Below are 14,610 nucleotides of genomic sequence, written 5' to 3' on the forward strand. Positions count from 1 at the left end.
ACACGAATCCTCCGCAGAGGTTCAAGGTTCAAGCGAGATCCTCGTAAATTCTCAACATCGCTATTCAAGCCAGCACGTTTGGAGAAAAAGATTTCGGACAACTGCTGCGAACGTTCGTATTAATCAGATTCTCCGATAGTTCTACCCCACGTGGCTGCTTTTTTCCAGTGAAAAAGCAAACGACGATAAAGAAAAGGACTAATTAGCCACGAGAAAGTTCGCAAGGCGATTATACCTGTTGCAAGACGAGCATCGCTTCCTCGGATTACCACGAATACTCACGATCGCTGGTATTTACGAGCACTTCACGCTAGTTTCTCGAAATTGAAGTGTCTGTGTATAACGACCAAGAGGAGATTCTCCGCTTCCGTGCTTTCTCATAGAAATGTAGCTTGACTAATCGTTGAATTAGTTCTCCCGATGGCTTCTTAAAAAGTATATGAAAAATAATGAACCGTGCCAAAAAATGTTGGATATTATGCATAACAGACTGGGAGAACTGGAATCTTTCTCCTTGGATTTAATATTGCGAATATTAATATCGATTTTTATATTAATTTCATATCGACGAAATTAATGCGGTAATTAGAGTCTAAATACGCAAAGTATTTCCCGATGCCATTAAAGTTCCAAAATCGACGACTTCTTGTTAAATTATGCCATTTGTTAACGAGCACAGAATTACGATGCATTTTCTTTTGCAGCATATGGAATCACCTGGTCCAAATAACAAAAGATGGAAACAAGACCGTAATTATAACCACACACTACATCGAGGAGGCCCGACAGGCGCACACGGTACGTGGGGCCTTATGTAATGCGGTCGTTGGTGTGTAATAAAAATATTCGGGGCACAATATCGGTGCATACGTGGGAATACAAATGCAACCGGAGCCATTGCCAAACGAAATCGTCCACCGATTACGATAATGATCGCATATTAAAATTGTGCAACCATGACTCTGCCTTTCGACGAATATACGTCAGGCTTTTGAAAGAAAAAAAAAGAAAAAGGGGAAACTTTCGCAGAAATACTACAGAGTGCAACACGACTCGCTCTGGACGTTCCTTTCAAATACCTATGGATTGAACAAAGTTTTCTACGCATTTTACGTTTCTGAAAAACACCTTGATCTTTTTGCAAGTGCAACGCAAACATTTTCGTTCTGAAATTACGTCATTATAATGACCGGTTGATCCGATCTCGTAATCTGTCCTTTAGCTGATTCATTTGGACATTATGCAAATTATAAGTCTGTTTGTTTTGACAACCCTCGATTGCAGGTTTTATATACCTCTTGGTGTCGTATACAAAAAGTACCCTTTTGCATTTTCAAACCGTTTTATGATCATTCATGATTCATGAGGGAAAAAAGTAACCAGGAGAATTTATCAAATTTTATTTCCATTTTTATCTCCAATTTCTTGTGATGTTAACAAAACATGCTTGTTAGAACCATTTACAATGATAATTATAAGGAAACCTAAGCTTTGAGTTTTGCATTTTACTCGAGCATTTTTACATAATCTTGCTTGGTTTCACCTTAAAAAATGGATGAAACCAGATCACTGCGTCTATCACGGTTTCTCGACAATAAGAAAAACGATAATACGTAAGAATCAGCGAAGACTCAAGGAGACAGCTAGACAAGTATTACAAATACATACTTTGTTTTATTAATACAAATTGCAAATGGCATATATGACGTCACGTGTACTTTGTATTCAAGTTCATCTTAAAAAACACTTACCATCGCTACAAAATAATCGTTTTTTATCATTGTGTAGAGAAAAATGTATCTTACCTTGATCCCAGAAAGATCTTGTATTTATTCACAGAAATTTTCTTTCCACAGATTGGTTTGATGAGAAGCGGTCATTTACTAGCTGAAGAATCTCCCAGATCTCTCCTGACGATGTACAACTGTGCTTCCCTTGAAGACGTTTTCCTGAAACTGTCACGGAAGCAAGGACAGTACAGTCAACCACCGACAGAATTGAATATCTCTAATAATATTAGTCTGGTAAGAAGAAATGGTGATATTTGGTTCTATGGATCGTGGAAACAAAATTCTTGGAGAGTTAATATCAATTACCTTTTCATAGGCTTCTCTGAACTGGGGTAAGAAGAACGAGCCGGTGTACGTGACTGAAGAATCGGGTGTAGTTGGCCTAAACTTCCATCAGAGTAAAGAGGTGCTCATTCATGACTCGACGAACGGTGTTGGAAACCATTACGATGTAAGAATTTAGGAAAAATTTTCATACGTGAACAATAATGTTCTTTAGTCACACATTGACGTGATACTCGCTGAACAAAATAATCTTATGATACGTGAGCGAGTTTTTAGAGTCCCCTCGAATCATATGTCTATTTTTATATGGAACAGTTAAACGGAAAACCGTTGTCTGGAGTGAAGAATAGCTCGACATTGGAGTGCGATGATTGCAGTGACTTCACTGATTGCTTCAAAATAACGAACACGGGCAAAATGAAAGCGCTATTGCAGAAAAACTTTTTACGTATGTGGAGAAATGTAGGGTAAGTTTTTGTTACGTTGAATGCAGAGAAAGCAATATTACATTTCTTATTAGATGAAGATGGTAAAAGTGTGTTTTACGTACAGAGTAATGCTATTCATCTTTGCACTGCCAGTGATGCAAGTGATCCTGTTTTGTCTGGCGATTGGTAGGGATCCAGTTGGGTTAAAATTGGCAATAGTCAATCATGAAATGTTCTATGAGAACATGTCTTGTCCGATAACGGAAGATTGCGACTTTACGCGTCTTAGTTGCCGGTATCTTAAATTTTTGGACAATGATACGATGATAAAAGTAAGACCACGAGTTCGAGTGCGACTTAGAGATTCCAGTTTGTAATTATTGAAAGGGATATCTACGTTTTAGGAATATTATCCAGATCCTGACTCAGCAATGGACGCGGTACGCAAAGGAAACGCTTGGGGTACTCTCTACTTTACTGAGAACTTCACAGACGCTCTTGTTGCAAGGATGGCTCTAGGAAGAGAAGCTGACGATGAAACCTTAGAGCAGAGCGAAATCAGGGTCTGGCTAGACATGTCTAGTAAGTTTTAAATTATCAGAACACTATGTTTCTCCAGGTTTTAAGATATAAATAATGACTGTACCTTTGTTATCATATTATAGATCAACAAATAGGATTGATGCTAGCCAGGAACCTTCAATATTCGTACAGGGATTTTGCCAAAGATCTTTTAACATCATGTGAACAGAACTCAAAATTGGCTGACGTACCGATTCATTTTGAGAATCCACTTTACGGCACTGATGATCCCAGTTTCACCGATTTCGTAGCGCCAGGAGTAATTTTAACGTAAGTAAAAATCAATTACTATTAGCATCAGGTTGTTAATGAAAGAACAGAGTGAGACAATAGGTATTCACAAAACTATCATATGTTCGCAGTATTGTCTTCTTCTTGGCGGTGGCTCTTACTTCCTCAGTTCTAATCATCGAGAGGACGGAGGGTCTTCTAGACAGAAGTTGGGTGGCTGGCGTCTCACCAGCAGAGGTCCTTTTCTCTCACGTAATTACACAATTCGTGGTAATGTGTGGCCAAACTGCATTGGTACTAATATTCATGATTCTGGTATTTGGTGTCGAGTGCAAGGGAGAAATAGGCTGGGTGATTGTCTTGACGATTCTCCAGGGTCTATGCGGCATGTGTTTCGGTGAGTTTAAAAATGTAAAATCAATTCTTGAATAAAACCTCAAAAAATGAGTTATAGTTTTTTGTTGACACACAGAAGATAAACTTTTAATCCCAGTAAAGTAATATTTAATACTAACTCGTACTTTTATCCTGTGAAACATATTAACGAACTTTCCTTCGCAATAAATTAATGATACTAATTAAATGAAACATTTACTCAAGCCTTTCTTCTTGTTTTCAGGGTTTGTAATTTCAGCGTTTTGCGAACTTGAAAGAAATGCAATCCAACTAGCTTTGGGCAGTTTCTATCCTACGCTTTTGTTAAGCGGTATGTATATTATATAAATTGAAAACATATAATTCTCTTATCTTGTTCCTGGCCATAGTGTTAGTAAATATTTTCGAATAAAATGCATAAATTTAATGATGATTATTCTGATTAAATGTTGGCCAGCAGAAGAAAGAGTTATTTGCATACTTAATTATATTCAACTTGAAGATGTTCAGATCATATGTTTTACAAATGTTCAGACAAGCTAGAGTATCACAACAAAGAATATTATTTTAATAGAGTTATACTAAATCTCTAGAAGAACCAAAGAATGTGTGCCAGCTTTCAACTTTCCAGTGCCCAGAAGTGAATTCTTTATTATGTAACTTGTTACTTATCCATCAGAGTAGAAGACATTTTTTCCTACGAAACTTCTTTCGTTATTTATGTAGCATTGAACTGATAAATTGATATAATTGTCTGATTCTAGGTGTTATTTGGCCAGTAGAAGGTATGCCAACAGTCCTACGGCATATATCTCAGGGTCTTCCGTTGACATTGGCTACGACGTCGTTGCGTTCCATGCTGACACGTGGTTGGGCCATTTCGAAATCGGACGTCTACAATGGCTTCATCGCAACCATTGTCTGGATAATTCTGTTCCTCACGATAAGCATAATGGTGCTCAAATTTAAGCGCGGATAGGATTTTATCGTGGCGTTTGGAAATCGTCATCGCCACGTGAAAGAGGAAAATCAAGCTAACGACACGTTGGTTCGACTCGAAAAATCACGGTCGGCCATCGGTGGAAACTCGAAGCGAGAAGAGATCACTTCGGCAGCTTCCTCGAGACGATCTCGTTGCGCCCCCCGTGCGTGAATCTCCAGATATATGTGATGCTCCTTGTGCGCTTAATGTCCCTTATGTGTGAATGATGAAGAACAAATGACTGTTTGTGGTGTGTCTGGTCCTCTTAGGGATTTCTTTTCTTCTATCCCTTTTTTATTTAGTTGAACGTCTGTAATATACCATGTATTCTTAGAGATGCATTTTACCATGGATATCTGTAAAAAGTATTCATCGTCTCGTTTAAATTAACCTATAAAAGGAAACGCTGTACAGAATGCTTGGCGATGAACGAGACGATTTTTACTTAAATTCAGTACAATGTGCCTTGGTAAATTTGTCCCAGACGTAAATGGGATTGTGAGTAGTAAATGGTTAAGTTAATGAGTAGCGAATTAGATGTAGGACAGTCTTACTTGCCCATGACTTAAATGTACGTTTTATTTAACTGATAATGCGATGAGAAAAATCGCGGTTAAGAAACGCGAAAAACGAAGAAAAGGATATATTCACACGATAAATGAGAAATATGTTTCATGTATGACAAGAAGAATACATGAAATTTTGTATAAAGGTAAACTTTGACGGAGAAAATTATTGGAAAGGTATAATTAGAATAATTAATATGCGCTAATGTGCAATGCAATTTTAGAACTCAAAATATGTACCATATTGTAGAATATGAATTATAGCAATTACATTTTATACGTTATTGATCTTTCTGATTATTTACGCTTGAAAAAACATTTAGTCTGAATAAAATTACGCAATGAATACATAAACTAAATATTTAAAAAAAAAAGGTGATATTTTCGTTTTTCGTTTTATTTTCTGTATAAAAAACATTTACAAAAAATATAAAATATTTCGATGCCTATCACGTAGTCTACTATTAACTACTCGACAATTGCATATGCAATCCCTCGTTATCACAAATTAGAATCAATTTAGTTACTTAACGACAATTTGTATTTTTCTTCCTCGGCGAACCACTCTCGATTCTCTTTAACCTTACGTTTCCAATACTCTGAAGCATAATTAAAATGACATAATTAACATTCGTCTTATTTACCCACATACAAGCACCGTATGAAACAAAAACTTTACCGCTTAATTCTTTCACTGTTCCATCCATACCACCATATTCTTTTGGTAATATATCCATTGGTAAAGTTTCGTACAACTTTAATTTACCACGTGCATGAACATGTACCCTTTGTCTCAATTTTTTAGTCATAAAACTTCTAAAAATGTTCAATACTACATTTATGAATTTATGAGCATTAATAAAGTTCAGCGAATAAATTCTAACAGGGTAGCAGCCCTGCCATGCATGAACTAAATTCTTAATAACATTCGGTGGTAATTGAAGAACGTGTTCATACGTAATGCCTCCTATGTCCAAAATAGCCGTTATACCGTAAATCGTAACGAACTCGTGATCTCGTAATACTAGATCCAAAATCATTAATGCTGCCTAATGCGAAAAAAAATGTATTTTATTGCTTAAATTTTTATTCCTTATACCTGAAGCAAAAATTTCGTTCGCGAATATATTTATGAATTTAATAAAATTATCAGGTGCAACTGCTTACTTCTTTTATTTGCAATTTACAATTTATATCTTCCGTTCATGCGGACTAGTAATTTTGTTTTTCATACCTTCAACATGTCTGTCATTTTGTGCTTTCTGGGAGAGTGTACGGCCGCACGTATTATCACGATCATTCTGCCCTCGTTATCTAATTTTCTCAAAGGTAAAAGTACCCTGGAAAGGCAAACTTAAAGAGTAACCACTTTTCTTATATATGTAAAATTTGATCTTATATTACATAACGAAAATTGCATGCTATTAACACGTATTCAAAAAAGAAATGCTATAGTGACTTTTGAATTATATACTATGTCTGATAATGAATATATTATAATTGAAACTGAAACAATTATCTATTGCAAAATGCATGCTACGGCTTATCGAATGCAGATACACTATCGGTATTAAACGTGTTCTTAGCTCTACAAAAAGATCTAAAGTACTAAACGTGACCAGGAAAACTACAAATAATGATAGGAATATTATCGAGCATTCTTTCGGTCATATTTAATCTTTGGAAACGATAGCATTTACGTAAACTAAAACACGATTGAGAGGTATTATAATAATATTTAAAAAATATAAAAATAATATAATTTTATAATCATTACCCTAAATCAAAAAGTTCTTGTAACTCTGATAAAAAGGGATTCCTGTTACTGTACCATTCTGGCAAATTTGTTCTCTGTTTATAATAATTCTGTAATTTAGATTTTGTTTTCTCCACATTAAATTTGCATGCTCTTAAGAAACGAAGAACAAAAAAGTCGTCTATAAAAGTATAAAACATCTTTTTAAACACAAAAGAAATAAAGAAAAAGAGGAAATTTATATGGTATGTTTGAAATTAAATATGAATACCAGTAGGCGCATGTAAGTTATCATTCTCTATTATCCACTGTCTTATTTCAGCTATTTTAATTGGCCTGGTTTCGTCAGTTTCATTCAAATTGGCCGCCAAATACGCTTTTTCCTCCGTAGATAGCTGACAAATGTATTCACTTAACGTTGACATGACACAGTAAAATTATAACTCTTAGTCATTTGCTATTCACCAGTGAAAATATTGAGGATTAGATTTTTGTTTATAGCCTTTTCTACATTAAACAGAAAACACCTTCTATATTATACTAAATTACAAAAAGTGACACAAGATAACATACACTGCAACTTCACGATCCAACAACATCGAATGTCGATAGGCAGCTGAAAGATCTACAGCTCAAGTATGAAATAAAATGGAGACATCTGCCGGAATATTTGCGATATCTGCAGACACAGCTCGAGATAAGTTTGCGTAATGAACTTTGATCATTGACTATGTCATTGACTCTGTTTAAATACTAAACTAATTAACAAATACAATGCAATTTAATTTAACAAACATTTATTTTTTACACGCTATATGATACAAACATAAAAAAATAATTTAATTTTTTTCCACAACATCACGTGACAAATTTTAATTACTTTCTTCTACCGCGTTTTTTTGGGTTCACGTGCGGCTACACCGCAAATTCCAAAGAAAATATCTGACCCTGTATCACAAAAAATTATTTCTAAAAATTATAAAATTTTATTAGCATCTACTATAGTAGTTACCTGTTTAACCATACCTCGATCAATTTAATCAAGAGCTGCTGCAGCTGTTTATATTTATCCCGAATACTTTTAATTATTAGATTCTGTTCTAAATCTTCTTGCGATTCTAGAAGTGCTTCGTTGCGTTTCAGAAATGCTTGAACTCTTTGGCAATAATCTTTTAAAATAACTTTCAACTTTGAGTACACACATATTTGAAAATTTACAAAACTTTCATCAACATTTAACATTCGCAAAATTATCATTTCCATATTCGCGAGAATATTCTTTCGATACATTATATTACGAAACTGACGAAATTGTTCTTCGAGGAGAAGATCTTCATCCTCATTTTCATATTCTTCCATTTCTATCTGCATATATTCCATCTCATCACCCTCCTCTGTATCATCGTCATCTATGATGTCATCCACAGTATCATAATCATACATTTCTTTGAATTCTTCCATATCCTCCCTTAATTGTGTCTTACACTGCAAGATATATTGTATTTCAGAAAAGAATAAACAATCAATACAAATATACATTATTTTTTATATTTCCAACTCACCCGCGAATAACTATCTATATGGGATAATATCTTCTTGAACTCAAACGAATCTTTTCTAAATTTATTACGTAGGTCATCCATGGCAAATAAATATTTGTTCCCCTCTTGCAATAACGTCTCAAATAATTTTTCTGTCTGCACCAACTATCATAGGTATATATTGACATCGAATATCAAAAGGTCGATAAAAAAGTTTACGTAAATAGTACTTACTAGATTTTCTTTATTTGCCATTATAGGAATTCTCTGTCAGTCTTCGTTAATATTCATAGATACTCACTCCTTCATTAAATACATACAACTTATATCTCACTAAATCTCTCATGAAATCAGACAATATACAAATTCCACTTTACATTAAAACATCTTGGATTGCGCGCGAATCGAAGGAAACTTAACCATTTGTGAAACAAATAACACAGCGTCACTGATGATTATATATTTTCAATTTTCTCGGAATATTTCGTACACTGTTCACAATCACAGCAGTTGACAGCCGACAGAATTTATGTCCGTCGGCTGTCGAACCGTTAACTGATTTCTGTTTACAATTCTGTAACGTGACACTAACAGTCGGATAAAACGATTTCACCAAGGATCCCCGAATATCGAAATCTTAAACTGTTGCTATTGCTAAAGCCACCCAAGTCCTTTCTTTTTTGTCACTCGTACGTTAATATTCCAACCAAAATTTATTGTTCTATAGAAATCGATTTACGACACGAATTTAGTATAATACAAAAAAGATTATAATGCCTAGTAACAAAGACGCAGTTGATCGTATTTGAAGAGAAATTAATCAAAACAAACAATACGTAAATGATTACTAAATTTTAAACTACGTTTCGATTCGATCAATGTCATTTAGGACAGTAAACTATCACATTCTTGACACAAAAAAATAGATCACACCAAAGCCAGGAAAAAGAAACGTATTAAACTAATTTTGCAAGTATGCAGAAATTACTCGTAACGTATTACAACACAAATGACTATAAATTACCTTACATATGGAGAAACTTTTTGAAATGTTACAACTTTCACTATATTATTAGACAACTATCATAACCGGTGATTTTTAAGCAGAGGAAATGATTTCGTTAGTGTCAATACGTTTACCCTATGCCAATCACGTAATTCATTAGGATGCTGGTAGATGGCTTTGGTTTACTTTCATGATTATTTCCGGCTTATATTTTAAATATAAAATCAATTTTAAAAGTAGTCAAAAATGCGTTTATTGATTTATTAAATATAAGTACTTATTGCTAAGGAGATAGTATTTTCATTAGATACAAATTAGCACTTCTTTTCATAATCAAATCGTACTTTTTTTGTCTTTTCTATTTCCTGATAAGAAAAAGAAACGTAAGTTTAAAAATTTTTAATTCATTATTAGTTTTGAATTTAAATATTTAAATCCAAATATTTTCATTTAAATGTTCAAATTCAAATACTCAATTTTGAATTTAAATTGAAGAATTTACCTGTGTTTTACGTAACATTGCACGTTGAAACTTATTATACTTGCTTCGAATTATTTCCAAGGATTCTTTTTCTGGTGCCAACAATGCTTTCATTGATTTTTCGGTATAATGTAATAAAAAGGCATTTCTTTTACAATATTCGCAAAAACCAGATTCTAACTTTGAACCCATTTCAAAATCTCGATTAACTAACGTGCTAATTTCATATTGCACCTCATTAACTTCGTTTTCTAAATTAGCTAGCACTTTTTGGTAACATGAAATGTCTCGCTCAATGGTTTTTTCAATTTCGCATATAGCTTCACGTCCATCCCAACTATCTAATTCCAAAACGTATCGAGTTTGTCGATACTTGGTAAGTTTATCTCGTGCATCATCTAAATTTCTTTTTGCCTAACGGATAACACCAATTAATTAACAAGCATTTTGGATAACATTTTTTTTAAATATTAATAGTAAACTACAAAACACCTGAAAATAATTATCAATCATGTTTGTAAACCTCTGACGAACAGTAGCAAGAACCTTCTTATTTTCATCAAATTTCTTCTTAAGTTTTGTAAATTCTAGTTCTTCTCTTAAAAATGATTGGAATAATTGCCGGACCTTATTTAATACAACGTAAATTACTAAAAAATGAAAATATGTAAAAAAAAATATATTGTAATAAAATATATTCTAACCGTCATCATACTCTGACTATCAATTTTCAAAATTTGTTTAGACATTGTTGAACGTTTGCTTTGTTTTAATCTTTCGTCAAGATTAATTTCATTTATGTAGGGTCCTAGAGTTAGACCTATCGCTATACAATGTTAAATATTAAAGCGTTTTCATACGTGTTCGATAAAATTACATTGTTCCGATAAAAATGTTGGCCTACTAGATTTATTTAAAATTCCAACTTCTTTTCCTATGGCTCTTTTACTTTCTTCGGCTTCGAGGAGAACTTGTGACAATCTCTTAACTCGTTTCCGATTATTAACTTGATCATCGGTAGATAACATGCTTCCCTACGACGTATTTAATACAAAATAAGGAATTTTATTCGAAATTAAATATTCAATTGAGATACCTTAGGTAAACGTTCTGATAAACCAACTTCTGTCACACTTTTTACCAAATTTTCGTACGTCTCTTTTAATTTTTCCACTTCGAGTTCTTTGGCAGTTAACCTAGCGATTCGATAATTTAGAAACTGAAGCTAATATTATCATATATACAACATAGTCTATGCAACCTGTTATATAAATCCTTAATATTCTTTAGTAATACTTGAGCCTGAGATACATTAAACAGCGTGAAATCCGAAATTTTGTCATTTAAAAAATTAAGGATACTCCGATTAATCTGTTCCGCTCGAGACTTCGAGATGTTTACCAGAGCTTCTTGATGTAAAAACATATCGTTTAGCATTAGCTCTTTCTTCAAAGCACTGACTTCATTCTGAAGCCTATGCACTAGTAAATCTGCACGATATTTTACATCTTCTTTTATTCTGAGTGGTTTTAATTTTGCAATTTTTAGGGTGAATCTTAAAGTCGATAACGTGATGTCGAGATCTTCCTTCGTAATTCGAATATGAGATATAAACCTATTACAATTACATCATTAGTTATTAATAAATAATTTGAAGTTTAAATAGTATTATATGATTCAACTTTCAAACTTCTTTTAATCACCGAATTACAGTCGAAATCGGAAAAGTATTTCCCAGGACTTTTAACAAATTATTAGAGCGTATCATATTAATAGCGGATGATCCTGAATTTCCTACATACGAAAAGAATTGCTCGAGCTCAGTCTTCATTAAATTCCCCAAACCAGTATCCATGGCTGTCTTCGAACAATTATTCCTTCCTACTGTTCCTGTACCAGCTGTTTCCACGATATGTATCTAACAAGTTAATTAAATTTCTAATTAAAGCATCACGAAACCAATCAACGACACGAAGCTCTACAATTCCCCCAATTTCACGGTTTAAAAAGTTTGAAGAAACGAAACACAAACTAAATAATTACTTTGGCTGCTGCTACGGTGCTCCATGAAGTAATCAAACTTGTATTAGACACGTGAATAGTGATGACAGACGTGGCTAAATGAGACTCTGGATAAGTCGATCCTTTCGTGATCGATCTTCTGAATTCACCTTCGAAAATTTTCTTCAAACCTTCTTCTTCACTATTCACGCATACCACGGATATATCCTAGAATTTTTCTGACTAAAATTCTATCAAATGTCTCCTTGCAATATTTTGTAAAATATCTTATAACACCTTGAAAGGTTCTCGCTCATTTATCCTGACTTTATTATTATCCGTGCCAGAGGACAATAAATCTTTGGCCTCTTTTCCATGTAGTTCGATAAAGCTGACGTGGTACTCTATTCGGCTGACTTTCTTTCTGTTCGCCTTCTCAGCAAACATGTGGGATAAAAGTCGCACGACCAGGCCTCTGTGCTGAGAAAAGGAATGTTATCATTGTGTTTGTAACGTAATACCGAGAATGTAAAATGTTCGACATAGTCCTACTTCCCAGTTATTCCTAAGGCCGGTTATGGTAAAGCTCTTCCCGGAACCCGTTTGACCATAACCTATTACGACGCAACTCACACCGCCTAAAATTCTTAAATGTGGTTTCCTAACTATATTAGATCACACTTCCTGTTTATAATCGATACGGTTTGAGGCTTCCTGTCTTTAAAAAATTTGCTCGGTGGTCTATGCCGGAAGTCTCGAACGGTATTAAGCGGAGGAAAAATATTTTTTTTTATACTTCGACACAAGGTCCTTAGCTGTAACACGGTAAATCTCTTCCTGTGAAGTGTCGCTAAAAATTTCGTCTGCTCGAAAACACCAGTAAGATGATTTTCTTGATATAGCTATCCTATTCGGTTGCATTTCCTGTAGACATCGTATGAAGATCTTCTGCATAAGATCAGAACGAAATTGTTTCGTTTTTAATGTTCAATTTAGGATGAATATCTCAAGCATAAGAGAAATTTCATTACTTTGTGTTCCGAGTCAATTTTCGCGCAGGATTCGCAAGGTTCCTCAAGTGGGAGAATTCTGATGAAAATCTTTACATTTTTCTCGTTGATATTCGCATGTTCACAGTTATCCGTCATGCTCGAAGAAAGTCGATTTGTTTGAACCTATTGTGTTATACTTATGTCCTTTTTCGTTGATCGTGCGAAGTTATGAGAGATTAATGGTTTTTCGCTGGATATTCATTTTTTCGTGAAGGGAATTACTATTTTTTTAGTTGGAGTAACATTTTGTAGGATTGGTAATCTTAGCGAATGAAAATAATGGACGACATTTTAATGGACGTTTTCAAAAGCGATATTAATCATGCGTATGTAACTTCAGTTCTGAAAGGTTTCCAAAAGCAAGAATTTGCATATATAATATATAGAATTATATTGAAAATACAAAAAACTTGCATTTCTAAGTTCTACTTACATCGAATACGCCTTATCTTGTAATATACAGCATCTTACACTTAATACATGGTGTGTGTATATATATATATATATATATATATACGTGTGTGTATATATATATACATATATATTATTTATATATGTTCATATCCTGTGAAAAACGCGATAAATCTTAAAAAATCGTCAACGCGATACGATCAATATCGAGTCTTTTATTTTGTGATAGTTCCATACAAATCACACATTGTGCCGTCGAAAAAACCGACTCCTATATAAATTCTGCAAAAGAACTGTAACATTTTTTAATGTATAAATTTATGAATTAACAATGTACTTATGAATAAAAAGGGAGAACGTAAATTGACGCAAAGATCTTGAAAAGCGAGAGTATAGATTATTTCTTGGATTACAAATAAAATCCATCGAATTGTAGTGTTGCGCTTTACCTAATTTTCGTGTCTCTCTTTTATCACCTTTTCTAAAACCTTTATCTTTCGCTAAAAGCCTATACATTGTTAAATATAAAATTACTAATAATAATCAATTGTCCAAAACGCATGTCACAAATATATAAAACTAAAGAAATATCATTGAACAGGTGATTATATATCAATTCAGTGTTTAATTGGTAACAAATTGGTAATTTAAAAAACTACGACTATGCTGTATTATACTTTTTTACACCTCCTTTAGAATCTAACTTTACAAAATCAAAAAATATGAAAACGGAACGAAAATTATCAGCATACCACCTGCCTAAACAATCATATCATACTGTACGTTATAAAAACATATCAATCGTTGTTTACAATTCTGTAAAAAAAATGAAATTCTATTAATTAAATACAACGCACTGCTCTTTATCACAATAACGCTTCTAAATAATTCGCAAAAACACCTTTTTCAAATTCATGCCAACAACGAATGTACAAATTGCATTACAGCAAAACATTCGCACTTTAAACGAAGATGTAACTTTAGCTATACAGACTCTTCTTTCATTGCAATATCTTTCCTGTCTTATCTTTCTTTTATACATATTTTCATCTTCCTAATCGTTTCGATGCACAAAACGATGTACCTTTTCCTACATAAACATTCTTTATGTGTTACACTCTTA

The 14,610-nt window shown here is 33.5% G+C and overlaps 4 protein-coding genes across 8 annotated transcripts in view; 1 reads left to right on the plus strand and 3 right to left on the minus strand.

Annotated features, from left to right (window-relative positions):
- snu (ABC-type transporter snustorr) overlaps positions 1 to 5,528 on the plus strand; it is a 33,167-nt gene extending 27,639 nt beyond the window's left edge. Inside the window, exons 7-16 of one of the 4 annotated variants that reach the window (XM_017907536.1) lie at positions 705 to 798; positions 1,857 to 2,024; positions 2,107 to 2,241; positions 2,391 to 2,542; positions 2,628 to 2,835; positions 2,908 to 3,085; positions 3,169 to 3,355; positions 3,448 to 3,713; positions 3,936 to 4,022; positions 4,456 to 5,528. In XM_017907536.1, coding sequence (XP_017763025.1) covers positions 705 to 798; positions 1,857 to 2,024; positions 2,107 to 2,241; positions 2,391 to 2,542; positions 2,628 to 2,835; positions 2,908 to 3,085; positions 3,169 to 3,355; positions 3,448 to 3,713; positions 3,936 to 4,022; positions 4,456 to 4,670 — 1,690 coding nt within the window. In that variant the 3' untranslated portion in view covers positions 4,671 to 5,528. The remainder of the gene's footprint in view (positions 1 to 704; positions 799 to 1,856; positions 2,025 to 2,106; positions 2,242 to 2,390; positions 2,543 to 2,627; positions 2,836 to 2,907; positions 3,086 to 3,168; positions 3,356 to 3,447; positions 3,714 to 3,935; positions 4,023 to 4,455) is intronic. The other 3 variants (XM_017907537.1, XM_017907538.1, XM_017907539.1) reach the window with 3 other exon arrangements.
- A 148-nt stretch (positions 5,529 to 5,676) lies between these two features.
- On the minus strand, positions 5,677 to 7,618 carry LOC108552843 (alpha-tocopherol transfer protein). Of its 2 annotated transcripts, XM_017907519.1 has the most exons (6): positions 7,569 to 7,618; positions 7,267 to 7,502; positions 7,017 to 7,176; positions 6,474 to 6,579; positions 5,919 to 6,288; positions 5,677 to 5,838 (listed from the first exon to the last, which is right to left on the minus strand). In XM_017907519.1, the coding sequence occupies exons 2-6, from the start codon at positions 7,418 to 7,420 to the stop codon at positions 5,759 to 5,761; spliced, it is 870 nt and encodes a 289-aa protein (XP_017763008.1). In that variant the 5' UTR covers positions 7,421 to 7,502; positions 7,569 to 7,618; the 3' UTR covers positions 5,677 to 5,758. The 2 variants fall into 2 exon arrangements, with proteins under 2 accessions (XP_017763008.1, XP_017763007.1); XM_017907518.1 differs by having other exon boundaries at positions 5,696 to 6,288.
- Positions 7,619 to 7,910: 292 nt separating this feature from the next.
- Positions 7,911 to 8,791, minus strand: LOC108552823 (uncharacterized). Its single transcript, XM_017907498.1, has 4 exons — positions 8,771 to 8,791; positions 8,558 to 8,701; positions 8,022 to 8,480; positions 7,911 to 7,943 (listed from the first exon to the last, which is right to left on the minus strand). The coding sequence occupies exons 1-4, from the start codon at positions 8,789 to 8,791 to the stop codon at positions 7,911 to 7,913; spliced, it is 657 nt and encodes a 218-aa protein (XP_017762987.1).
- A 1,065-nt stretch (positions 8,792 to 9,856) lies between these two features.
- LOC108552824 (kinesin-like protein KIF9) lies at positions 9,857 to 13,274 on the minus strand (the record flags this gene model as incomplete). The annotated part of the gene is given in 13 exon segments (XM_017907499.1): positions 9,857 to 9,907; positions 10,045 to 10,437; positions 10,516 to 10,650; positions 10,728 to 10,849; positions 10,928 to 11,057; positions 11,120 to 11,248; positions 11,425 to 11,638; positions 11,826 to 11,941; positions 12,067 to 12,252; positions 12,322 to 12,504; positions 12,577 to 12,685; positions 12,821 to 12,972; positions 13,056 to 13,274. Coding segments are annotated over 13 exon segments (2,139 nt in total), but the record flags the coding sequence as incomplete, so codon positions are not given.
- Positions 13,275 to 14,610: the final 1,336 nt, after the last annotated feature.

This window comes from Eufriesea mexicana, unplaced genomic scaffold (assembly GCF_001483705.2).
Source record: "Eufriesea mexicana isolate 0111107269 unplaced genomic scaffold, ASM148370v2 scaffold8199, whole genome shotgun sequence".
NCBI lineage: Eukaryota > Metazoa > Arthropoda > Insecta > Hymenoptera > Apidae > Eufriesea > Eufriesea mexicana.

Bases quoted from the DNA above. Each gene is read 5' to 3' on its own strand.
- LOC108552823 (XM_017907498.1), bottom strand. From the start codon at position 8,791: ATGGCAAATAAAGAAAATCTA. The intron at 8,702-8,770 runs GTAAGTACTATT...TACCTATGATAG, and splicing joins TGGCAAATAAAGAAAATCTA to TTGGTGCAGACAGAAAAATT. The intron at 8,481-8,557 runs GTGAGTTGGAAA...TATATCTTGCAG, and splicing joins ATATAGATAGTTATTCGCGG to TGTAAGACACAATTAAGGGA.
- LOC108552843 (XM_017907518.1), bottom strand. From the start codon at position 7,420: ATGTCAACGTTAAGTGAATACATTTGTCAGCTATCTACGGAGGAAAAA. The intron at 7,177-7,266 runs GTATTCATATTT...ATACTTTTATAG, and splicing joins TAACTTACATGCGCCTACTG to ACGACTTTTTTGTTCTTCGT. The intron at 6,289-6,473 runs GTATGAAAAACA...TTTTCGCATTAG, and splicing joins AAATGACAGACATGTTGAAG to GCAGCATTAATGATTTTGGA.